Source organism: Erithacus rubecula (genome assembly GCF_903797595.1).
Source record: "Erithacus rubecula genome assembly, chromosome: 3".
Lineage (NCBI taxonomy): Eukaryota > Metazoa > Chordata > Aves > Passeriformes > Muscicapidae > Erithacus > Erithacus rubecula.
In genome coordinates this window covers 45,671,738-45,698,115 of record NC_136689.1, presented here as the reverse complement: position 1 = coordinate 45,698,115, position 26,378 = coordinate 45,671,738, and the positions used below count along the sequence as shown (strand labels likewise).

The window sequence follows — 26,378 nt, the reverse complement described above, 5'->3', positions numbered from 1 at the left end:
TCCAAGAGAAAAAAGCAACCATCAACTTTTAAAATTATAGCTCACTTTTGTAATCAAAATAAAAATATACATGATCTATACAATGAGTTCGCACCAATTTGCCCTTGATTTCTAGCTCTGTCAATGTCTATTATGTTACATGCTACACGCACATAAAGCCCGTGATATCCAGAGTGGCAATGACAAAACAAAGCCAGCCAAACTACAAAAGACAAAGCTAGATAAAGTGACATATGGCTATTATTAAAAACTTCCTAAACTATTATTATTTTGCTGATTAGCATGCCAAAACAGGGTCACATATCCAGTAGCATCAGTTACACACAATGTACCCAACTTTACTAGCTGTCTATTATCCTAAAAGCACCAAAAGAGAAACAAAAATAAATGAGACTGTCTAAAAGGAAAGATGACAAATTTGGGTCATCAGTGAAGTCTAAACGAACTGTTCTGAATGGTGTTATTCATTCAAACTAACAATAATTTCCCATTTTCTGTAGTCCATAGGGAATAAATTGTTTACATTTGGTTTTCTTTGCAACCATAGAAACTTGAAAGGTTTGTTTAAATTAAACCTTTGATTTTGTAGCATACTTTTGTGGCCACAGAAGTGCAGGATTGACAGGATCCTATTGCCTGGTTATGTACAAAGTTTGCTGTCTTGCACTCAACAATAAAAACAGTTATTTTTTTTTTATTCAAATGAAAATCAAGTTCAAATTACTTCTGTCATACTTGCAAGTAGCATTTTAGACCAGATCCACACCAAACTGTTTTACTAAAGACTGTATGATCTATACTGTTCTATCATTTATTCATCTCCTCATCAACTTGCACCAGACAAGTTCTTTTTAACCAACATAGATTTATCAGTCTAGCAGGGGAAGATCCATGTTTTCTCTTGAGATAATGTAAAACATACTTACATAATCACCACAGATTTTAAGAACTACGTAAAAATACTTCTATCAGCACTGAAAACAAAGAAAGAAACTTACCTACTACCATGAGAGTGAACTCAAATCCTCTCTTCACAGACTTCCGGTAAACTTGATTTGGAAGATTTGCAAACCCCACGTATCCTTCAAGGTTCTTCTGTTGCTAAAACAAGAGATATTTAGGAAAAAAAAAGTTAAAAGGAAGGCATGTAACTTCTTAGCTGGTTTGCATTCTTAGCTATTGAAATGTTCACTTATTTTCACATTTGTAGAAAAGTGCTATCTACCAAACCTCTCAACAATCCAAGCTGTCTACATTCAAGAAAGTATAATAAATTGCAGCAAAAAAAGCAATTTATTTTTTTACTGGACGGCCAAAATACCAGCACAGAAACTCAGGTACGCTAAGAATATTTTCAGCAAATGGAATTGCCATATGACTGTTTGTATAAGTACAAGAGTGAGCATGTGCAAACAAATTAAAACAATCAATTTGGTACCAATGCTCATTTGAAACACATGCCAGCAGCATGAATGCATCTTTCCTATACATCCAAGTCATGATGGTACTGCCTCAACTTGATGGGAACCAGCTTGACACCTCTGCTTATGTGTCACTCAACTGGAGGCCTTCACATTAAATCCAGACTTACATTAATGCAGCACATCTTGAAACAAATTCTCCATACAGGTATAACTTCAGTTGCCTTGTACTCTGAAAAACTTACCCAAAATAGTGCCTAGTGTGAAACAAGAGAAGAATTCTGCATGCTAGCCATTACTTCTTCTCACCACATTATTGAAAATGCTGGAGGTACTTAAAATGGTACAGTATGGTTAAATGAAGTTTGGTATGTGGTTGACTTATTTATTTTGAATTTTTTTTTTTTTCTAAAAGTGAGAGAATAAGTTCAATGCAGTAAAAAAAAATCATAGAACTTTTAAATTTAAAATATTTCTTTAATTAAAGCAAGGATATAAAACCACTGTCACCTTTAAAGTATTGAATGCAAGAACTAACCTCTCAGCAGTCCAACAGCACTAGTCAATAAAAAACTCTGCTTTAGGTCTCCCATCTGATTTCTCCATTTGGCAAATAAACTATTCATCTCAAACAAAGCTACGCCATTGCAAAGACTAAGTTAGTGGTTCAAGTTTAAATACTCATAATGCAACAAATGTTATTACTTCCCTAAATGTAGGAATCTTTGCAAAGTGTTATAAAGGAACTTTTTTAAAGAAGCTTTTTGTTTCAATAGAGCCTTAGGTGCTATAATCTCACCTGAAAGGCTTTAAAATATTTTTTAAATCAGCCAGGAATTTAAAATCCAAATATTTGTTTTAATTTTCCAGTCTATTACTACACATAAGGAATGGAATTTATCACAATCTAAAACCCTGAGCAGGAGCTCAGAGATAATACATGACACGCAGCTTAGTGCTTTTTAAGATATTAAAGAGCTCCTGAACAGTGCAGGTCCTTAATAACCATTAAGGATGTGGAACTTCCTATTCATCCTACCAAATATGAAATATCTAATCACAGTCAAATACTCCTAATAATTCTCCTTGTCAACCACCTGCATTTTTTAGTATCTACATACCTTTTAATGTGTGCCATGTTTACCAGAAACAGCTCACCCCTCTTTAGCTAATTCTTTTGCTTAAAATAATGGGTTTTCATATAACTCTTGTTTTGAACAAATGTTATTTCTCTTCCCTTCCCCATTACAGATACCTCCACACTTAGGATAGTTCTAACCCTAAGAACTTTTAGATCACTGAGTATGAAATCCTAAAAAAGAACAGACAGCAATTTTGGGGTTGTTTGCTCTATTTAGTGCGGCTACATTAATTACATCCATGATTTTAGATAATGAAATATAAATGGTAGTTACCAGAATGATAAAGATGTATGAAATGTTACACTGGCCATTAATGTTGTGTTTAATGCAAGCATTTGCTGTCAATAGGAAAGAGCCTTTCAAAAAACTGCAGCTGGATGCCAGATTCAGATTTCGGCTATATTAACTAAAACTGAAGATTTCAACATATTTTTTTTTTAAATGGTTGCCTTTGTTCATAACCTGCTACTTCTAAAGAGACCAAAACATTAGGAATTGAGTTTAATTCCTGCAATAGCTTTTAAAAGAATTTAGTACTTTTTTTTGTAGAAGAATTGACTTCCACTATTTAAACATGGTGCCAAATGACATCTCATGTTTTTAATACATACAATATCTTCCCCTTTTATCCCTTCCCAATTTTCAACCAACTGCTAGCTAAGCTCAATTTTAGTTCATCTACTAAAAACTGAATGCTGCTTCTATTCCTACATTAGTCGTAAAACATCTGCATTAAAATAATACTTACAGCTACTTTGTAAACAACACATTTTCATCATTTTCAGGATTGAAGATATCAAGAGAATACATCAGAAGTAGTCCAGTAAAATGATGATTTGAACCATTGCAGCAATGAGTCCGTACAGGTGCAGCCACAATCCAGAGAGAGCAAAAGGGGCAGTATGAGGAAGAAAAGAAGAAAAAGTTACTTACATTTGATCAAAGCAAACCACAGTATTTTTCATCTAATATGCTCAGTATGCAGCATTTAAAGCAGAATCACAAACGGTTTGGGATGGAAGGGATCTTGAGGAACGTCTAATTCAAAACCCCCTGTCATGGGCATGGACGTCTTCCACTAGGTCAGTTTGCTCTAAGCCCCATTGAACCTGACCTTCAACACTTCCAGGGATGGGACATCCATAACTTTTCTGGACAACTGATTTCAGTGCCTCATCACCCTCACAATAAAGAATTTCTTCCTAATAGCTAATCTGAACCTATCTTCTGTCAGTTTAAGGTCATTTCCGCTTGTCCTCTCACTTCATACCCTTGTTAAAATTCCCTCTTCAGCTTTCTTGCAGGCCTTATTTATTTACTTTGTTAGTAACCTTAAGTTTGGATTATACATAAAACAACCTAATTTAATGGCAATATACCAGATGAACTCTAGCCATTTAATGATAAATACAGGTAGTTATACAATAGCTCTTTTTACTTCATTTATTCAGCGTGTTTTTATTTGTCATATAGTACCTGAACCTGTAATGGGTTTAGGGGTGCTTCTTCTTCTGAGGTGTTCACTAGAATATACAATCTCATTTCACCACACTATTGCATAGTATCTTATAGTGTGGAAAAGGTAGGAAGATCAAAGCCATCATCATAGCGATTGTTTCCCACGGTTCTGTATTTCTAAGTCACTTTATACAATCAGTGAACACTGTCAATTCACTTCATTTGCAACATTCAGCATGAGAGCATTGCTGCAACCTCAAGCAAACTGTTACAGTTCAGCAGTCAGAATATAAAGAACAAAGTAGGGAGCACAAGTTAAGTGTTTGTTTAACAATATCTAATTCTGTGCATGAAAAGAGGTCCACAACAGTTCTCCAACACGCCATTTACAATACCTTAACTACAAAACTGTATCACAAAGATCCTTTAAGTTTCTGTTTGTCACTGAACATCTTCCCATGCTTGAGTAGTTCAAGACATTGATACCAAAAAATTAGTGAAAAAAAATCTTAACAGCAAATTCTAGGCCAACAGTTAAGATGTTTCTGCACCTTAATATCTAATTTTTAATCAATCCCATAGTTCCAGAGTCTGAATCCATTTTTAGAAACTTCACACTGTGATGGAAACTGCAGTTGAAAGTAGCACTGAAGACCCCTTCTGGTTTTTCTACCTAATGCAATATAAGCTTTCTGTTTTTACAGCCCCCTTCATGTTCTATCAGCATCCAGAGTCATAACAGCTCAGCACATTGGGTACACTGCTGCTGTACTCTTCTGGCAGAACAAAAGTGCAAAGCACTGCTGATCAATGCCAGTCTTTCTCCATGCCTTGCAGAAAGGTGGCACAAAATGCTCTGGGAGGAAGCTCCGTTTGCTTTGGAAGGAAGACAGATGCATATGCAGCAAAAATGGAGGAAGCTGTACAGACCAGAATACAATACTGCAGATCCTGCAACAGTCCCAGTACTAGCAGTCCCAGACTAAAATCAAAGATTTTCATATAGTACCTTAAGTACTATATTACTATCAGGTATCGTGTTACATACCACTACTTTCAACTACGAAATAAGGTAACATCAACAAGCAGTAGTTCACCAAGTGCACACAAGGGCCTCCTTCACTGGACAAAAGCAGTACTATTTCAAAACCTATAATCCAGCAAGAATAGCCACATGGGTCACCAAAGTTCCTGCCTCCAACAGTGGCCAGAAACATCTAAGGTAGCCCATAAAACAGAATAAACAGAGCAATGTTTTTCTTAATGCCTCCATAGTCAAAGATCTACATCACAAGCATTTAGGATGGGGGTATTTCTTCACTTAAACAGCATTTGCCCAATTTCACTTTCACACACATTCTTCTTATAATCACAAAAATAGCATCCACAGAAGTCCCTGTAGCAAGGATTCCCTCTGTACATTTTTAAAAGGGGGACTTTATCATTTCAAAATTACCTCCACTTAGCTTAATGGCTATGCAGTAGTATCTTCATTGGAAAACAGTCCTAATCATCTAACATACTGCATTCAGAAGAAGCCATTTCATGTCTCTGATCACTCCTGCAGCTCTTACATAACTCTAGCTCTGTATTCTTCTGAAGAGGCCACGGCAAGAGTTACACACACTATCCAAGAAGCAAAAACATAGATGCAATGTCTGATCATGTGCTCTCTCTTACTCTCTGATCCTTTTATCGATTCCCAACATGTAACTTATTTGACTCCTTCCAAGCACTGAGCTGATGACACTGTGAACTGTACACAAGACCTCACTCTTGTGCTTTAAAAAATGTTCACAGCTTGTCACTGAGCACACAGCACAGCAGTCCACATATATCACTTTACATTCACCCATGATGCATTCCAGCTATCATTTTATATCATCTCCTAATATTTTCATGTTCTTGTAGCTGTCAGCCATCTCCAATCTAACTTACCACAAATGAAGGCAAGCCATACAATTACAAATTTGGCCTTAGATGACTTTCAGTGTATATACTCTGTGTACTCAATGTTGTTTTAATGTAGTTCTCCCTCAAGCAAAATGTCACAGCCCACATAAACCAGCTGCAGAGCTGGTGTTTTTGGATCCATCATCTGAATCAATGAATTCATAGCCAGCAGCAAACTGCTCTAACTATGCAAATGAGTGAAAAGAGAAACAAGGCATGAGTGGTTTCCCAAGCAAGGGAGTTCTAAGGGAGAGCACTAATTAAAAAAAAACCAAAAACAAACAGACAACCTTTTTAAAAAAAAAAAAAATAAGTCTATCATCTTTGTTATTGCCCAGACACTGTAATTTACATTTCTCCTTTATTCTGGGATGACCGTGTTCCGGAAAGATAAGTTTAAAGTCATTCTTCAGGTACTACCATCTAGGCCAAAAGGAGTCTCTGACTAAAGGTATAGTGCCTGACAAAAGAGCATACCTTATTCCTCTGGTCAAAAGGAGATGGAAGTCCAAGGTGAGCTAAAGCCATTTTTTAGCTCTATGATGTGCAACCTGAGAGTTCAGATCACACTCAATATAAGTAAGTACAGCTGCTGTGCACTGGTAGCAACCAACAGCCTGTAATATGATGTTATGAAAACCATTCAAGGATTTATGACATAGCCAAACTACCAGCAAATATTAATGAAGACAGCTGGAGAAAAAATAGGAGACCAAACAGGAAAACAGCATGACATCAGGGAGTCACTGTCCTTTCCAATCAAAGCTGGTTTTAGCGCTTCTCAAACTTACTCCAAGAGAAAGAAATACTTATTGTTTCCTCTAGTAGCCTCCTAGGAAATGTTTTTAAAAATATCCAGAAATATCACAGAAAACCCAAAAACTATTGAAATCTGACCTCGACACAGTGATATTAGAAAGGGCAGATACCCTCTGCATTTGGCATACGATAGCAATGTTTGTTGTCAACAACAATAAAAAGAAAAGCTGATCATTCTTCACACAGCTGAAACCAGGAACACGCTCTGAACACAGTATTTTTTCCTACAATTTACATTTGCTATGGTGCCAATATATTTCGGTAAGGTAACTAGAAATAGGGCAAGCTTTCTTTACAAGCAATTTACTTTGAAAAAATGTCAGTGCTGCTAAAACACAAGAATTTGCACCTGGTCTAACAATGGTTTCCATAATTAGAAAAGTATTTTAAAGCTTTTAGTTGAATTTCCACACACTTTTTAGCCACAGTATTTCTATGCAATAGCCTACCACCATGCTGTGAGTATGACCAGTTTGACAGCTTCTGGTTCTATGCATAAAGACTGGTCTATAAACACTGTTTCCTTCTATTTCCTCCATGGTAACTTTTTTTTCTTCTTTCTAACATTGCCAGTTACTTGAAGTCTTCATGTTAATACAGAGAAGCCTCCAAAACTTGCAAGAAGGCCTCATCAACATCTTTAAAACCACTTTAAATTTTCTAGTTTATCAAACTTTGCATTTTTTCAACCTGTCAATATGGAGGCAATACATAAAGAAAATAAGTACAACATCTCCCCATCTTGTCCTCTCTCATTTCAGAGACAGACAGTAACTGCACATCTAGCAATTTACAGTTTTTGTTACTGCATTCTTAAAATAGGGGCTTCACGTAGCAGCATTCAGTGTAATAATGCTTCTACAATCCATGAGCACTTTTTAAGATAATATGTAGTACCTCCACATTTACTTTTTTATGTAAAACTCCTTAAGATAAAAATAATCCATACAAAAAAAAATCCAACAGAAAAAAATCCAAACAACAAAAGAACAAAGTATATAATAATATAAAAGGGAAACTCATCAGATCTATTTGCAAAGTTAAACTTAAGCTGAACATCTATGAAAATGTTTGCCCTTTTACTATTCAAAGTAAAGTAAAAGTATTTGCTGGATCAGCATGGCAGAAGACTAGCACTGATGGAAAGGAAATGAGCACTTCTATTCCCTCAAATAGTCTTCAGCTGCAGCCTTTCTTTGCAAGACAACTTGATTTCCAAGTGTGAAACGAGGGTATTGCCTACATTAGAAAAAAAAAATATTTTCATAAAGAATAGAAAAAAAGATCCTTTCAATGCATCACCACAATTAAGAAATGAGGATCTCTTTCAGTCTCCTGTGGCGAGCCAAGTAAATAAGTAACAGTATCAAGCAGTGATCCACTGAATGCCCTAATTCAACTGTTTCTCAAAAATCTCACTAGGCATAGTGAGTGAGCATAGCTGAAGTATGAGCTTTAGGCTTCTCTCTTTTTTTCCCATACTAGACACTATCATCTAGCTTATTAAAAATAGTGCTGAAAAACATGTGATGTCTAAGAGCAAAAGGACTCTGCACAATAAACATCAGAAAGAACAGCATAATTTGTCTGTTAAGCTAGAGGCAGTATATCCAGGAGGAAAGCAGAAAACTAGAAGAAAAGAAGAACAAACAGGATATAGTAGGCACATTACTAAATCTTAAATGATCTAGCAAAAAGAAATCTGAGATACTTCAGAGCCAGCGTAGAATAAACATGCACAGCAGCTCTAGCTTATACAGTCAGTGCTGCACTTCTTTGAGCAGCCAAAGTGCAAGAAAGCAGACAGCTACAAGAAAATGAAGCCAGTTAAGTATTTAGAAATTGTAGATAAATGGGGGGAGTGAAGGGACAGAGAGGGAGTGAAGGCTGTCAAACTATAAAAGCAGGCCTGTATAACTAAAACGTACAATTTTAAAAAGTTCTACTTATCATGACTACAGAATAATTCAGGCAGCCACAAAGGTTAACCAATATTTTGTAATAGTTCAACCTCCACTAGAATTAGCTAGGCAATTAATTCCTTGAAAATAAAAACTTTCTTGCATTTTAGATGAAATTTTAAAGTATAAGAATACTATTTTAAAGCTCCTTGAGTGCTTTTGCATTTCTGCCTTCATTCTGGCTTTTAAAAACCCCTTAGTTTGCCTGCAGAGAGCAGTGCACAAACCACCATCACACAGCAACTTGCATCCAACTGAAATGACCAACTCAAAATCACATTTGACAGTGAAATGACCGATTATCTTCCACTCTATAAAGTTGGGGTCGAAATGGAATGGCAGCTGGGGACCTCACATCAAGAACAGCATCAGATCATGCAGCATCAATCACACGTCACTTGGTGTGCCGAACACCACTGCTAATCTCCCTAACTCCTCCTCCTCCTCAGTTTTGCTGTCCTTGAATGTTTATTCCAATAGAAACACTGAACCAAAGACAGAAGATGAAAGATATAAAAAAGAAAAAATAATTATTAAAAAATACCCCCTCTATCCCCACAAAAAAAACATCCTATGGAAGATCCCTGGATACAAAGCCTCCAAGGGAAAAACAAAAAAACAAACCACACTAAACACAAACAACTCCAACAACAACGAAAACAAACTGTTATTACACTTCATATTTAACATGCCTCATTTCTATTTAGCCTGTGGATATTTCCCAAAACACATGCAAATAGAAGTTTTTAAAATAATTTTTAAACCCCCCAAAAAACCCCTACCAACCAGTACCAAAATGGTAGCATCTTTCAGATAGTTTTATCTCACACTATTTTCATCTCCTATGATATCAACTAAACCAGGGTTTTGAAAACAGTCATTCTTAAGGAAATGGAAATTCTCCCCAAAGTAGGTCAGTGCCGGTAGATGGAGACCATTTCCAGAGCCTCACTTAGCACTGGAAATATAGGAGGAAAAAAAGCAAAAAAGCCCAGTAAGTATGAAGAAACAAACTAACATGTAATGCAATGTATTAATTTAGTTCCTATGTCATATCCTTTTTCAGTTCCTTCAAGCTCACCCTAACATGGCATTTTCCTTTAAAATTTGCATAGATTGATCAGTTAACTGAAAGATTCAGCAGGTGATGATCAAAAAACAAAACAAAACAAAAAAAACAACCCAAGAACAAACCCAAATCAACTGATTCCCATGCCAAATCTCCGGGTGAAGCAGCAGCAACAGCACAGGCTTCTCATATAAGCCCAAGCACAGAAGGGAATCTCCTCAGTAAGAGTAGATTGCTGCAATCCAACCGGCAGTATTTCAACGAAGGGACTCTGAAAAAGGCATTTACAGGTGGGCACTTTACACTTCCTTCTGTTTGATGCTTGCAATCCCTACAGAAGTGAACTCCCCAGCAGCACATCCCATTCTCCCTCATCATCAAGTAAGGATGGCAGGACAAGAAACAGCATTACAGTTCTACCCCAAAGTGTTACTACCAGATCTAGTACATGTTCTTGAACACGTAGGTGCAGAAATGTTAATGAAAGGTGAATCATTCATACAAAAATACTCAAGTACATTCAACAAGAAAGAAATTACAGTATTTCATCCTGATTCTTCCATTACAGGGACAATTCCCATTTGAGAAATCACTAGGGTAAAGGGCCTTTACCGCATTTCTGTATGGTGGATGCAACTCATTCCAATATGGAAGTCATCTGGTTTTCTGTATATTCATATTTTCCTATACTGGTTTCTATGCTGAACTCCTTACTCTCTGCCATACAGAAGCTTTCAAAAATCCTGCTGGTCTCACCATGACAGACATTTTGAGCCAAAATTTTAAGGCATGTGTCCCTGTTCACCCTATAAAAGCATATTTTAATGATACCAAAACACAGAATTTAGGCTTTTTAATTACAATTTTTATGCTATGCTGAAATCATATTTTTGTGTTTCAATACTTCCTTTACAAGGTTCATCAAATCTTGAGAGAGGTCTGTAGAGATATTATTATATTACTAATATTTAGAGAATTTTACCTTTTAACTATTTCCACACCGAGTTCTCTATTTAGAACATAAAGAATTCTAAAGAGACCAAGAGATTTTAAAAAGACACAGGTGTTATTTCAAAGATTTACGCCAAGTCAAGTACTCAAAACCACTCCATTTGTTAAACTTAGATGTTACGAAACACAGTTGACTGGCTGCATTTTTTTAAATTATCTTTATTTATTTTAAGCTAGAGAGATACCACAGAAAGATAGCTCCCATTATAATTACTGTGTAGGGAAGAGAATAAGTAGAAGTTAAGATTGTATGAATTGCAATGTCAACTGACACAAAGAATCATCCACATCTACAGTAAAATTTACCATTCAGGTTTAATATTAAGACTATTGCAATAGAGAGTTGGTAAAACTACCATTCATCTGTAAAATAGTTTGACATTTAGAAATTGTAAAGTTTTATTTCATTTACTCTATGTTAAAGATTTAATTTTTAACTTGCTGTTTACTGCACATGTTTTTTCAAAGAGGAAGGCAGCACATCTGAGAGCAACCAAATCACCAGCAGTCAAACTGCTTTGGATGACAAATCTAAAGACTGTAAGGAGTGAAGCCACAGCTGGATTGCAAACCAACCCAGTGATTAACAGCACCAAAGCTGTTGCTTTCTCAACTTCCCAAATCTTTTTGTTTTTTGCTTTAGTGAGGAAGTTGGCTGTGAAAAGTATTCATTAGATGGTCCAACACATATACTAGCTGAGCAGCTATCCTGCAGGATTACCTCTGCCAAATTTTCAAGTGGGAATTAAATCCTCTCCACACCTTGCTGCCACACCAGAGTACAACCAGAAACACAATTCAAAGCAACAGGAAACCCAGGATCAGTCTTGATGTCCACAATGACAAAGAATTAACATACCAACAAACAGTCAGGTTTTTCTAGGGGACCACTGTATGCCTTGCAAGCAGATCAAGGCCAAGGGCAAGTGAAAATCATTCAGCTACCAGGTTAGAGGCCATCCATTAACAGTTCTTTGCAGAAAGCTGTGTCTTAATAACTAAGTCTTCTACAAATCAATTCTTGTGTGTGCTTGGACAAACAACACAACAGTGACCCTTCATTACTAACATACTGACATTGCAATAACTTGGTCTGCATAAAATACTGAGTATTAATATAATTTTGAACTCCCCAGCTGAAAATTTCAACTATTCAAGAATTCTGAACACAACAAACCTCAAAAGACCTTCTACAGAGTTCTGTTATTAAAGACATGAAAAGAAACACCACCACCCAGCTCAAAAATTAACTTGCTAGATTTGTTAGTGCTGGTAAGGAAAAACTCCCTGCTGAAATTCCCAACTTTCCTTGCTAAACTTTTATGGGATGGAGGCTCATTACCCCTACCTTCTCCTCCCTTCAAGCATCTAGTCTTCAGCATTGCTTTGAACTTATAACATTTAGTCTTTTCTTAACCTGAAAAGGAGATTCCTTTTATTCACAATTCTCAACTGTACAACTAACAACCACATACTATGTTTTTTGTTCCAGTCTTTTTAAGGTCGTCTTCTTCATTGTTTCAGTCCTTCACACAGAAACTATAAGTTCTTTCCACTGCTCTGAGAACTTACCGGCTTGCTTGCAGATGCCCACAGAATTGCAAGTAAGAGCACAGAAGGTCAATATTTGGCACAGCTGAACAGTAGGAAGTGACTGCGAATTTCAGTACCATACTGCAGCAGTTTGCAGTCTATTCTCCTCTAAGTTCTCTTTCAACAAATTACTACAAAAATAAAGAACACAGAAGGCAACAGAATGGCTTCTCTTTACCCATCCTCAAGGGATTACTCAGACTTTGATTTCACACCATCTGGCAAAGCCTCCCAAGAAGAAACTCAGATAATCTTGAATCTCCTGGTTAGTTAATACACCTTTACTAACTACAATTAGAACTTGATTGCTCCCAGAAGCAAAGGATGGGGAGAAGTAAGAGGATGGGTTTCTTGACATCAGTCTACTTTGGAAATTTCCACTGCCCCAAATGGGAAAGCATGAAATTACATTTAAGCCAGCATCTGGAATTTTACTGCAGTGCATATTGGTGTCAGAAAGCTTCCAGAGAATTAAATTTCTCCAGCAATAGGTTTTAATGCCTCAAAATGTCCCCTCCTCCCCTTTTTTTTTTTTTTAATAACAGGAAGTCAGCTAAAACTGGTATCTCAAGATACTACCACAGCCAGGATCAGATCCTACAAGATCCTCTGCACTGTTAGATTTCTGCAGCCATCATTAATGAGGGCCTTAGTTTTGCAAACCACTCTAGAAAAGTCCTAATGCTAATATAGTATTACCATAAACATCATAGGCGAAGATTCAACAGCCTATAATAAAAGACGTCACCTCACCCATGCAGTGATCAAGGAATAAGCAACAGTAGCTGAAACAAAAGTCATTAAACTTCGCCCACTTGTGTTTATCCTCAAATAAGTCACCAGGTCTCACCAAAGGAAGAGTACTACATTCTCAACCACTAGCACTAATTCCTCCAACAGGATACAGTCTTCCTTCTTCCCTATCTCAACCACTGACAGAGTGGAGATAAACAAGTTGTACAACTAGATCAACTACCGAGTGTCTCTGCTTCCACGAGCACACTAACACAGCAACTGCCAGCCTACGTTAAGATTCAGCATTTGGGTGGGAACAGAAAACCAAGCTCTCTTCTCTTTGCACAGTGCCATGTTACAGCTACAGTCTAAAGCACACACTAAACCAGGGTTGCATGTATCTCTCTACCACCCAAGTGGTCAGCTCCAGTTCCATCTCTTGCCTTGAGCCCACTTGCATTTCTTTTCCCATGCCAACACCTATGTGATCACATAGTATGAAAGGTTCAGGGGGCTCAACTAATAGAAAGAAAAATCATTTTGAGGAAGAAATTACAGGCAGACTCTGTGAGCTGAGCTCCATGAACTGACTCACTATTGGGTTGAAGAGGCATCAGGGTGGGCAGGGCAGCAGAATTGTCTCCTTTCAAGCAGCTGGACAATAGGTTCACCCAGGAACTGCACCACCAGGGCGAGCTCAGGCTGCCCTCCTATCAGTTCTGATAACAACACATTGACCGAGTGAGATTAGCTCACACGCCCAGATGAAAACTATTCTACTGTAAGGTTAACTTTCCATTACATCAGCAAGCTCATTTAATCACACCACTATTTGAACACTGGAAGATGTTCTACATTGTGCATAGAAAAAACACCCAATCAAGACAGGATTTTTCAGACTGCAGTCTAGTTACATATCAGTCTAAGCTACAAAATCACATGGTAAGGTTCTTACAAACAAAATGGAAAGCAGAGAACACTGCTGGGCACACTAGAATTTCCTGCACATTGTGACAGAATTACACATAAATGAAATCAAAACATTGCAACTAGCCAAGACCAGAAAAGGTTTGATTTAAGCTTTATGTTAATGTTAACTTGAGTATTCTTGGCAATTTTGAAGACCTCACAAGGTCAAGTTTTATTTTATTTAAAGTTCAATATGAATCATTACATGAATGGTCTTTTAAATGCACAAACAGGCAATATTTAATGCATTATGCTTCTAAGAATCTACCTGCCCATAATTCAGTGACAATCAGTGGCAGCAGTACCAACCTTCATGCCATCTTACATTTTTCTCAGCATCAACTCCGATGACCTACAATGCTTTTTCAGACAAATGTCACTCCAGAAATTCTGCCATTAAGGACTTCAGCTGCCTTTCTGAAAGGTTTCTTTGTAATGACATCACTGTATGATAGACTTTTTTGTATATATTGAGAGTGTTTTGATAGGAATTTGATAAATTCCTACATCATAGCTCAACATTCACCAACAATGCTGAAGAGCACACCTCATATACCTAGTTTGTATTTCTATTTTTCTGGTCATTCTCCTGTCATGCTTTACCCCACAGCACTGGAAAGAAGCCTCATATGGGGTATTCTCTGCTTTAAGAGCACACTTCTGAAGACCACTGTCATCCTTTGATCTTTTTTGTCAAATAAAAGAGCAGTTTAAAGTATTTTTTCTTTTCTTCAGGTCTCACATCTCTTGTGAATATGATGCAATCTTTCCATTTTAAAAGCTCTATTTTGTAATTGTGAGACCAAAACTATGTGCTATATCTTCACATTGATCCCTTAGAGCTACAATAGGTCATGGGAAGCAATCTAATGTTTTAATCAATCCTCCCCCTGGTTGAAATTCAAGACCTTAAGTATTCAGATTAAAAAATGAAAAATAAGAAGCACACAACTATTAATGAAGTAATAAGAGTAGTAATAGCAATAAGCAAAGAAAGGCAATTAAGAAAAGCTGCATCTGGAGGCGTTATTTTCAATATTGACCAAAAAAAAATTCTAAATCTTCTGTACCACTACGAAATCATTCAGTTCTATTTTAGTTTAAGTGTTTCTGAATGTAACACTCAGAGTGATATTGTTCAGCAATACTGCTTCCAAAATTATTTTCAAATGCATACTGAGCTATCACTGCATTAAATGACAGAAATGTGTCATGAAAACAGCCATACAAAGAGCCATTTGAAAACAAGATACAGAAGTATTCTGTTTCCTGTGAGTGGCTTTGAGAAGGGCTGCCAGGCAGTGACCCTGAGCAGCAGCCCTGCCAGCCTGTGCAACCCGTAGGGTCCTATCTGAAGCATGGAATAGCACCGATGCACAAAAAGCAGAAGATTACATGGCTTTTGGGGAAAGGAAGTGCAGGACATACATCAGAAGAAGGTTTAGTCAGGTATGTGTTTTACATTGCTCTAACTCAAATTCTGTCTAAAGGAAAGTGGATACATATTGGCTTCTGAAGTGCTTATGAAGCTACTGGCTACTTTTGGATTTTTAATGTGAAGTAAGGATGCCATAGCTTACAGGAGTTTCACAGCCATGTCCCTGCAATGAAGCCAATACCTGGTTTTACAGGGCTGTCGTATTAAACTAGTCATGAAAGTAAATACTGACTTGATTCTTTCCTATTTAAAAACCACACAGAAAAAAAAAAAAAAAGAGCTACCTGATGATATTACAGAGTTGCCAGTATGCAGCCATTAAATCAGGGCTGGAAAAAAATTGACTCATCCCTGACACACATGAAACTCACTCTGGCAAAGTGAAGAGGAAATCACTGGTTTCTGTGAAGTGAATTCCTGGCTCTTGCAGTTGAGGAATGCCTTTACCTTGCTTGTGCACCATCCCTACCTCTGCAAGACATGTAGTCTACAAATATCAGCCCAAGACGTTGAAACCCTCCTAGGGAATAATTTGTGACTGCCTACAGTTTAACACTACCCCAAATTTGAATTAGTAATTTAAATGAGGCTTAACTAAACTACTTAAATGGTGACTAAATGCCATTCTAATTACAGAGCATGTATTTGCAATGAACTAGTTCTTTTCAGAAGCTGGAACACCAACTTATAGAAAACAGAACGTTGCTCATACATACATATATTTGGTCTAGACAGGTTAAGTGAATAGTTTGGCAACAAACTGAAGCTAAAAATGTGTGTCATACTACAGTCCTCTCTCCTTACACCTTTTCTGAGGCAAATTTTCCTTCATTGACTGTATGTTTAAAATGAGTTTTTAATCTGCAGCCATTGTATTTTGCAACTATTTGTTGTCTTAGTAGGTATTTTTAGGTACTATTAAAAACACCACTGCAGCAGCACTGAGACACTAGAACTGAAGACAATAAAGCACATGAAGTACGAGCTTGCCCCATGGAAGTGACTAAATACCACTCAGTTGACAGCCGGTTAAAGAAAAAAAAATTCTGCCATGCACATTCAGACATTTCTATGCGTGAAAAAAAGCAAAACCTCTTGCATTTACAGCTTCCAAAGTAGATAAATATGACTCTTCATTTCTGCACAAGATAAACAATCAAGTTTGTATTCATGTACACAGAAACACACATGCATTAAGTATGTATCTGAAGTTCTGTTTTAACTGAAACCAGTTAATTGTCTTTATGGGTTAATAGAAGGAAATGATGTGAGTTGTTATCAGTGCATGGATGATATGCACAGTTTTTGCTACATCTCTTTCAATTTCAAAATGACTTAACAACCCTTTCTTCCATAAGCACACACAAAACAGGTGATATTCTTGGATTCCTATTCAGGATTTAACATAGACAAGGTAGTAACTAACCTTTAAAGCAATGGCTTCTTGAAACCCACTCTCCTAAAGTAAAAGAATTCTATTTATTGGTTTTTGTTATTCACAAGTCAGCTTAAAAGAGAAATGCAGTTATACAAAGTCGGATTGAATTACTGCCCTTATGTTAACAAATCAACAGCTAAAGATTCTAGTAATCCCACAAACTAAGCAGGTATCAAGTGAAAGATGCTAAACACTACACAAAAATACATCTTCCCTTATTTCCCAGCATTTCAGAGGGTAAAAATTTATCTATATATAGAATTATAAAGAAGAAATAATATTAGTTTGGTATCTCAGTGAAAGTTCTAGTCATAAATTATCATTTAGCATTGAGAAGCTATTACTACAAAAATCCTCACTTCCATAAGAAGGTGTGGTCTACCTTTTAAACCCAGATACACAGCAGTGGCCCTTTTTAACTTTCATGGGAACTAAACCTGCATATTTTTCACAAACTGACATTTTTTGGTCATGCCATAGGTATTTCTGCATATAGAAGCATTTCTTTAACTGAGCACAACCTGAAGCCACTGTCAGTCAAAATGGCCAGGAAAAAACATTGAGTGAATGGGTAGTTCTGACAGTCTTCAGTGATATTTGCAGGAGGCGGCGCACAAACTGCACGAAGAATATTACTGAATGCTGTCTTTTCTTGGAATTACACTTGCACATAACTGGTTCAGCGCGAAGCCAACGACTTCACGCTAAAATAAGCTTAGTTGCTTTTCCTTAAGTCACCCATTGAAAAAAATATTCGTGCATTATCGTCCCTTTTTCCAGCCACCCCCAGAAACACTAAGCACTCCTCCAATTTATTCTGCAAGACTGATTCGCTAAGCCAGCAGATCAAACAGAAACTGCTCAAAAAGGCGTTTCATATAGACTCCCAAAACAACTGTTCAAAAACTGTAATTTCTACTTTCTCCTTTTTACAAATGACCGGCCGAGGCTGCATGGACATGAGCTGGGCCGGGGGGGGCGCCCGTGCAGGGCCAAAAAAAGCCAGGCTAAAGTGAGATATAGCCCTAGAGGGAAGGGGAAAATTAAAAAAAAAAAAAAAAAAAAAAAAAAAAAAAAAAAAAAAAAAAAAAAAAAAAGCAGGAGAAGGCAGCAAGAGAGGCAAGGAGCAGGCGGCTGGCGGGCTCCCGCTGCCACACACGCTCCCATCCGCGCACGGGCGCCCCCTTCCTTTCTTCTCCCTCCTCCCGCGATTCCAGCTCCCACCCGCTCTTCTCCCGCATATTTGAAAGGCTGCTTTAATTCCTGCAGGAGCAAATTCCTCCCTCCCAAATTTGGGCGCAAAAGGAGAAAAAAGGGAGGAGGGACCGGGATGGAGGAGGAAGGGGAGAAAAGGGAGAAGAAATATCTCCGGCATTCTCGCCGCCCGGCTCCCCGAGCCCCGCGCAGGCATTATACAATTTCGGCGAAGCAGGAAGTGACAGGGGGGTGCGGGGGAGAGGCGGCAGTGAGGGGGGCTGGAGCTGCATCTGAGGAGGACGAAGAAGGCGGGGGGTGGCCAAAGGGACGGGGGGCCCCGCGGCGGGGCCGCCAGGACAGGAGCCTCGGCGGTGCCCGCTGTATCCCCCCACCTCCCACGACACCTCTCAACCCACCCGTGGCCGACACCCCCGGGCTACAGGCTCGAACTGTCACGGCCACCCCCCGCCGCGCCTCGGCTCCGGGCTGGAGACTCACCCATGGCGCTGGCCGGCGGCGGTGCGGCTGCGGCTGCTGACGCTGGGCTCCGGCTGGCTGGTCGTCCTCCCGCCCTGCCTCCCTCAGCCGCGGCGGCACCGAGCAGGCCGCCCCCTCCTCCACGAGCGCCTCCTGCCAGCCAACCCGGCGGCGATTCTCTAACGCCCCCCTACGCCAATTCCGCCGAGGGGCCGCGGCCCTTCCGCACACAGCACCTACGCGCTCCCACGGCCGGACGGATTTAGCGGCTCCGCTCCCGCCTCCGCCTGCTCCTCCTCCTTCTCCCTCGCCGCCTCCGCCCAGCACCTCACCCGCTCCACGCCCGCCTCTCCGAGCACGCAGCAACTTCCGGCTCAGCCCCTCCGCCCGGCTCCCCCCCGCCTCTCCCAGCCCCGGGTCAGTCTAGCTATTATTTCCTCCGGCGCCACGCCAGAAAACAGAGCAACCGCTCGGAGGCCATTTTGGAATCTGGCGTGTGCAGCGGGAGCGCGAAGGCCGTGCGGGAGGCGGGCTGGGCTCTGCCCTTAACAAAGATGTCCGCTTGGGCTGAATGCGCAGCGTGAGGCGGTCGCGCCGCGTCCGCCTTGTTCCGGGGCCATGCTCGAAGCGGCGCTGCTCCGTGCGCGCCTGGCCGGGCCCGGGGCCTCTGTGCCGCCTGCGGCTTCCCGCCCACGCCGGCGGGAGAGCAGCAGCGGGATGGCCACAGCGAGCGAGGAGGGCCTCAGCCGCCCTTACCCTCGGGGGGCCTCGGGCTGCGGCACTGCGGCGCTCGGCTCGCTCCCTGCACATAGTCGCTCTTGGGTGCCGAAATGCCCCGTAATGAATGAGGACTCGGTGAAAAAAAAAAACAACCGAAACGCAACCAAACCATTTGAAGGCAGCTTTTGGCAGGCACTAGGTAAAATCCTTTTAGGGGGCTGAAGGGATGCTTGGGTGCCCTGAGATTCCCACTTCCAAGCCCGAGCGCCTGGGCTAGTCTAGTACGTCCCTGAAACCCTGAAGTGGCTCTTCGGAAAAGCTGCTGCCAGCCGAGATAAACGCCTACTGCAGTACAGAAGTGACGTGGGAAAACAAGGATTCCAAGGGAGGCAGAAACACGCCTTTTGCCTTTCCTATTGCGATAGAGCTCTCGATGTTGTATTTCCATTTTGCATTTTGGGCAGATATCTGTCCAAAGGCTCCAAGAGCCTTTTAAAATCTGGGATATTTTATGCCCAAACTGGAATACTGAAGACTTGCATTTATGAAGTGCGATTTGAAACTTAGCATACTTCCATGTCAGGGATTTTAAAGTATGGTTCTTTCCTGGCCTTTCACATGAGGGACAGTGTGCTTCTCTAATAGGAAAAGGTGGTTAGCAAAATGGTAAAAATACTTTAATTAACTGTTTATTATATAATTTGTTGCTGCCATTATTAAAAGTACATCTTAACATCATGCCCTGGTACTGGGAGAATGAAAATAGCAACTTTCAGCAACAAAAGGAAATTTTTCAATAATGCAGTATTTCTGTAGGCAGTCATAGTCAGGCAGGTAGGAGCAGCAATGAAGACACTAAGTTTGCCTTTGTTTCTCACGAAGTTCCGTCCAAGTCTTTCCTAATGTGCTTTTTTTTAACTTTTCTTTTTCTTTGTGCATTTGATAAACAAATACGTTTTATGACAACAAGGAAAATGTATAACCTTTTCAGAAAGGTATGCAGCGTTTCACACTGTGGTTCAGGACTCTTTTAAGAACTGGAAATGTTACAATATACTGTGGTTCTTGGGTGCCCAAGGGAAAGAGATTTTTATTATCGTTGGTCACAGGATACCAAATGTTATCTCGTAAATCTTTTACAATGGATGAGGTAAGAAATAACCTTTCTTTCTTCTGGTTGGTTTAGGTGGTAATGTCCATGGCGGTCAGATAGAGCTACATTGCTTTTGTGGTTATTTGAATACCAAAGAAAGACATTTTACATCATAGAAGTTGTTCACTGAATGTAAAATATGGTCCCCACAGCTCTCCCATAAAAAAATCATTGTGGGAAAACAAACAATACAAATAATACTTGTTTTCTCTCTTGTACTATGGGCTTCACATTTCTTAAAAATACTGATCTTGATTTTCAGATATGTAATGCTGAGAAAACAGCATATGACTGGATATCTTCAAGTAGGAAATCATGATTTTGGGGAATTCCCTTTTAAGTAAAACATTTCTTTGTGGATTGATTGTTGGAAAAACAAAACTGAGCTTGCACCTTTGAAACCTACTGCAAAACTGGCACAGACTTAATGAGGAAGCAAGATGCAAGCCAATAGGTTTTATATGAGGTTAATGTCCCCTTTTTCTGGGCTGTGAACAGCAGTGTGGGGGAGTGTCTCTTTCATACAGCTATTCACAGGCTTCCGGAGATTCTGCAAAATTGTTTTCATTTTGAGAAATAAAGCAAATGCAAATGGGTCCCTGAGGTTTGAAAAATACTGTTTTCTGTGTACAATATAATAAATCCAAACATTTTTCATTCCTGTAGTGATTTGCTGCTCCTCTTCAAAAGCAAAGGCTTCATTAAATGTCATTGAACTTTAAAAAACTGAACTTGACAAATAAATTTCAGCATTCTGTAGATTCTATTTCTTTTATTTGAACGTGGAAGATGCAATTCTGCAGCTGCTTTTTGTGAAATTAATAAAAAGCTCTGCAAACTTAAATGTAGGGTGCTACCTACCATAACTTAACCTCCATCTCTGTCCCTCTTGTCTTCAGATACAGAAACAAAAACCACTCACCTTATTTAGAAAATCTGGTAACTAGGGTTGCCTCCAGGTTGGTTCCCAACCAGCCCAGCCAGTTTCAGTCTCTCCTTGCCAGTGAGACATAGGAAGACTATTTTGTTTTTGTATTTCTTTTAATACAAGCAGATGTGACTCACTAGGAGAATTTGCACATAGCATTAGCTCCAGCATGAAATGTGATGGAATTACTGCACTTGTAGTCTGCTGACTTGCTCCTGCATGGCAACTCCAATCCCTTCTGGATTTGTAGGGCACATGGTGCATCTCCAGACTGAATCATGCTTGTTCAATCAGTGCAAGGTATGTAGCATCCTTTGGAGCTGCTGTGCAAGTGTGACAGATCTTTGTGTATCAAGCAATGTCTTGCCAAAACAACCAGGTTTTTTACACCAACTGGGTGAAATCCTAAATTTCTGCTCCTGTCTACAGTCCAACTCTTGCAAGATAGGAGGCTGAGGGTGCTCAATGGGGAATAATGAGCACAGCATCCTCCTTCAGACCCATCCTTACATTTCAGATTTGTAATAATGCCTACTAGCATCTTGACCCCTGCTTGTCATATTGACCAGAAGTGTCTCTTGTCTTTGTAGTGAGTTGCCTCTTACATTGGATGATGATCTCTTTGCAAATGCTGCCATTTTGCTTTGTTTTCTAGCACAAGAAGCAGCAGTAATACAAATGCTAACAGTAATGTGAGTCATCAGGTGTCACATCTGTATTGTCTGTCGACCCTGTCCTTTAAAGACATACCAAGTCAGTACAGTCATTTTCCTGAATAAATGCTTTCAGAGCCAGGCCTGTATTTATGAAATTTTTCTGTTCTCAGAGGAGGAGGGCTGTCATGAAACAACCCTTGCAAACTCACAAGCAGCACAGTAACTAGCTAGAGGGATGGAGCATCTCTCCTGCGAGGAAAGGCTGAGAGAATTGGGTTTTTTCAGACTGAAAAGGGTGACCTGATTGCAGCCTTCAGTACCTGAAAGGAGCCTAAAAGAAACAAGATAGACTTTTCACTGGGGCATGTAGTGACAGGACGGGGAATGGCTGCAAACAGAAAGTAGGTTTAGTTTGGATATATGGAAATATATCTATATATGAGGGTGGTGAGGTACTGAAGCAGGCTGCCCAGGGAAATTGTGGCTGCCCCATCCCTGAAAGTGTTCAAAACTAGATTGGATGGGGTTCTGAGCAACCCAGTCTAGTGGAAGTTGTCCCTACTCATGGCAGGCAATTTAGAATTAGATGATCTTTAAAAGCCTCTTCTAACCCAGGCCATTCTATTATTCTGTCCTAACTATCATTACTACTGCATCATGCCTGTTGTCTTTGGCTGCCACCTACAAGATTATTCTACGGATATGTAAATGAAGCAAGATAAAATGTTCACCACTTGCCCTCCTTTTAAGTTTTGCCATTTGCTTTTTTAAAAAGTGCTCTGCAGCAATAAGAAAGAGCCACATTCACCAGCATGTGCTTATAAAATGCTGTAAAAGTTATGAACACAGGCTTCCATTGAACAATTGCTACAGGAAAAATACAGCATCTCTTGTTTTGTAGTGTGTTTACTGTATCATCCTGGTATACATCCATTATTTCAATTATCTAAAGAAAGAGGCTTTGATAGATTATGACCCAATGATGTGATCCTTGTGAGAGGCACACACATTCACTTATTGTTTAAGGTAGAAAATGGTTGCTTTGTGCAGTTATAGTGGTGTAGCAGGGAATATAGCTCAGTAGAAGTAGGAAGGCAGCCTAACCCTTAGCCCCACTCGCATCAACAATGATTACTTCCTTAAATGAGGTGGGATACAACCTTCATGGCAGTTTCCTTCATCCATGTGAGAGATTTGCGTCTTGGGAGATGTAGGAGGTTTCCAGTAATGGTAAGCTATTTGAAAAATGCACCATCTAATGTGTTGTTTGTACAAGAGTAACTGATGCAAGCTGGTGAGCTGACAGCTTGAAAAACACATTTCCTACACCAGGGAATCTGAGCCTTGGGCAAAGGCCCTCTCGCCCTTCCACCCCTCTGCTTGCAAGCAATTGCAGCAATTGCTGGTATGACCAGGAGCAAGGCGATTGTGTGTGCCACATGTCCTGTAATTCCAGTTCTCCGTTTGATTATTTGTTAATAAGTAAACCCCACTGGGGTTGGGCAGGCTTCAGTAGATCCTTATGAGGCTTTCCCTATAGCCAGGTGTGTAATTGTCAATGAGCAGTGCTGCCGCTGAGCGCGTGCTGATGGGTTGTGTCTGAGCAGGGCACAAAGTGGCTGCTCAGGCTGCCACTCCTGCGAGAAGGAGGCCTTTGGGCAGCTGGGCTTGCTGCCTATTTACATTAGCAAGTGCTTCCTAGCCTATAATAAGGTACTGCTGTCATATTTTGCGTATTAGATTAGGGGAAAAAATACTTTGACATGTGATGCAGTGTGACATTTTATTGCCTTATTTTTTTTTTTTAATTTCAGGAAAGGAGTTATGCTTTCCCAAAGAAAAGTGTTTTTTTCTTAATGTGAATTAATGAGCTAAAAATTCATTTCCTGCAAAAGTGCAAGAGAGTGTTCTAGTCTTTTTTTAATTCCAGAAGAAAAATACTAGATAATAAATCAAATATTACAGATTGGATTCTGTATGTACAGTAGTCAATCTTTGTTACTCATATCAGGATGTTGTTTCTATAAAAAGTAAAGTGAATGACAGGTTCTGATGGGTACTGTGTACCCTGTGCCACAGTGGCCCCAGCAGTTTGGCTTTGCATTTTGCAGTTGGCCCCTTTTCATTAAAGGACATCTGCATCAGCCTAAGAGCATTGAACGGGGCTTTGCCTTTGCACATACCAAAGGAGCAGTACGTTAGTACTTCCCATTAGACTTGAGGTAGCAAATTCTGAACAATTGAAGCAAGTGTTGCAGATTGTGCCACTTACTGGCATTTTAATCACTTTGTCACTTTGTTCTGTTTCCTTTACCTGTAAAAAGTGACTGTAGCTTCTGTTACAGATACTGGCATGCCTACAATCAGAAATCCTCTCCAAATTCATTCCAAATTGATGAGTCACTCCCTTTGTGCTCAAGTTGGACCAGCCTGGACTCTGATCCCTCTGGGTAAGCAGGTCCTGAGTCTACCAGTGCACTTATCCTTGTGCCGCTGTGCTTACTCACCACATGACTTAGCTTCTAGATCTGCCCTTTCAGGCTGCCCCTGGCACTTAAATGGATTGATTAACCAAAATTAATTGCTTGGCATGACCTTCAGGAACAAAGGATTTCACACAGAGAAGGACTTGTACCACTACTCCCGTCTAATCTACCATGCAAACACATGTGGTTTGTCCACAGTAGTCAGACTATCTTTCCTGGCTTTTCTGAGTAGCTGGTCTGTAGGAAGAAAATTATCAGTGTTTCAGCACCAGACCATAAACCTTCTGAACCTACAAAACCTCCTGAAAGTCTCTTTTCAGACACTCAGTTGCAAATTTCAGTTTCAGGTACTCCTTATGCATTTCATCTCTAGGTTCCAGCATAAACCCAGCCGTTGACCTTCTGGGCTAGAATCAATGAATAGAAGCTTTTCTAGTTCAATGCTTGGTTTTGTCTCCTGCTTTTGTCAGAGGATGACTTGTTTGTCCCTGTCTTTTGGGCTTCGCTGATAGTTTATCTAGTGGCAGTCATTAAGCTGAACACACCTATGTATATATCTCCAGTTAATCCAGTAGAGCTACTCACTTGTCTTTTGTAACAAAAGGTGATATGAAATACTTTTCAGTAAGTAAAAGACAAATTGTTTTTTATTTTTTACTTAAGCCATGTGTGACAGTTGGTGTCTGATTACAAATAGGTCTGACTGAATGCTACTGCCATTGGTGATAGTGGGAAGATGCAATTTAAGGGTTATACAATCTTGAACAGTCAAAGCTTTCCATTAAGAGAAAAAATATTCTCAAAACTTGTAAGAAAACTGTAAATCACTAAAATATGAATATACAATGTTGAGTATAGAAATACTCAAAATACATTATGGTTCAATCTACTTAGTTAAATTATTGGAATTTGGAAAATTAATGGAATAAAACTCTAGAAACATAAAGCAAGGAAAATGCTGAAGCTTAATTCAGATTCCTTTGTATATATATTCTGAATTGCTGCATTCCAAACTTCTATTTTACATAAGAAGAAAAGTACTTAGTGATTTTGCTATGATGACTCTGCAATACTAGAAATAGAGCACAGTTCTGAAAGAATCAGTTATATAGACATTTAGGATTCATAATGGGAGATAATGGTCTTTTTGATTATGAGTCCACTATATTAGCCAAGAATATTTCAAGATCTTGTTTCAAAGTAGATTCATTAGCATAACCCAAAACTTAGTCTTCCAAATAAGGAAAGTTGTTGTGTTGTTTTAATAACAGAAAGTTAGAACATGATAGAATTTTGGAAGATATTATGTGCTTGTTACAGAGCCAGACTTCAGACACACTTCTTACAGTGTGTAAATTTTAATGCAAAACTCATAATCTGCATGGAAGTGTGGAAAATTAAGGGTTGGGGTTATTTGCATTATATCATAAATTTATTTTTGAATCATGAGCTCATTAACTGTCCTTCTTGGATTAACTAGCAGCAGGGACTCTTCCTAGACAGGATGTTTCTAAACTCCTTGCTAATACCTTTTTTCCCCCCCTAACAGTCCAGTGTAATGCCCAAAGTCCTGTAAAAACCATGGTAAAAAAACTGTGGTCAAATATGTGGGAAGAATGTACTGTTTGGTTTTAGATTGATAGCACTATTTGTGAGTAATCTTGTGCTCATGGAGTGCATGGGAACACCCCTGTAGTATAATGTACTAAATAGAAGATAGATAGATAGATAGATAGATAGATAGATAGATAGAT

The 26,378-nt window shown here is 39.3% G+C and overlaps 1 protein-coding gene and 1 long non-coding RNA gene across 3 annotated transcripts in view; one reads left to right on the top strand and one right to left on the bottom strand.

The window, feature by feature from the left end:
• The window catches only part of SEPTIN7 (septin 7), a 61,575-nt gene extending 60,480 nt beyond the window's left edge, over positions 1 to 1,095 (bottom strand). For both annotated transcript variants that reach the window (XM_079302660.1, XM_079302661.1), the window contains exon 1: positions 999 to 1,095. In XM_079302660.1, the coding sequence (XP_079158786.1) occupies positions 999 to 1,008 (10 nt within the window). In that variant the 5' untranslated portion in view covers positions 1,009 to 1,095. The remainder of the gene's footprint in view (positions 1 to 998) is intronic.
• LOC306800499 lies at positions 990 to 20,190 on the top strand. The gene is made up of 2 exons (XR_013773841.1): positions 990 to 1,097; positions 18,697 to 20,190. It is a non-coding gene; the product is annotated as an uncharacterized lncRNA (long non-coding RNA).
• The last annotated feature ends 6,188 nt before the right edge of the window (positions 20,191 to 26,378 follow it).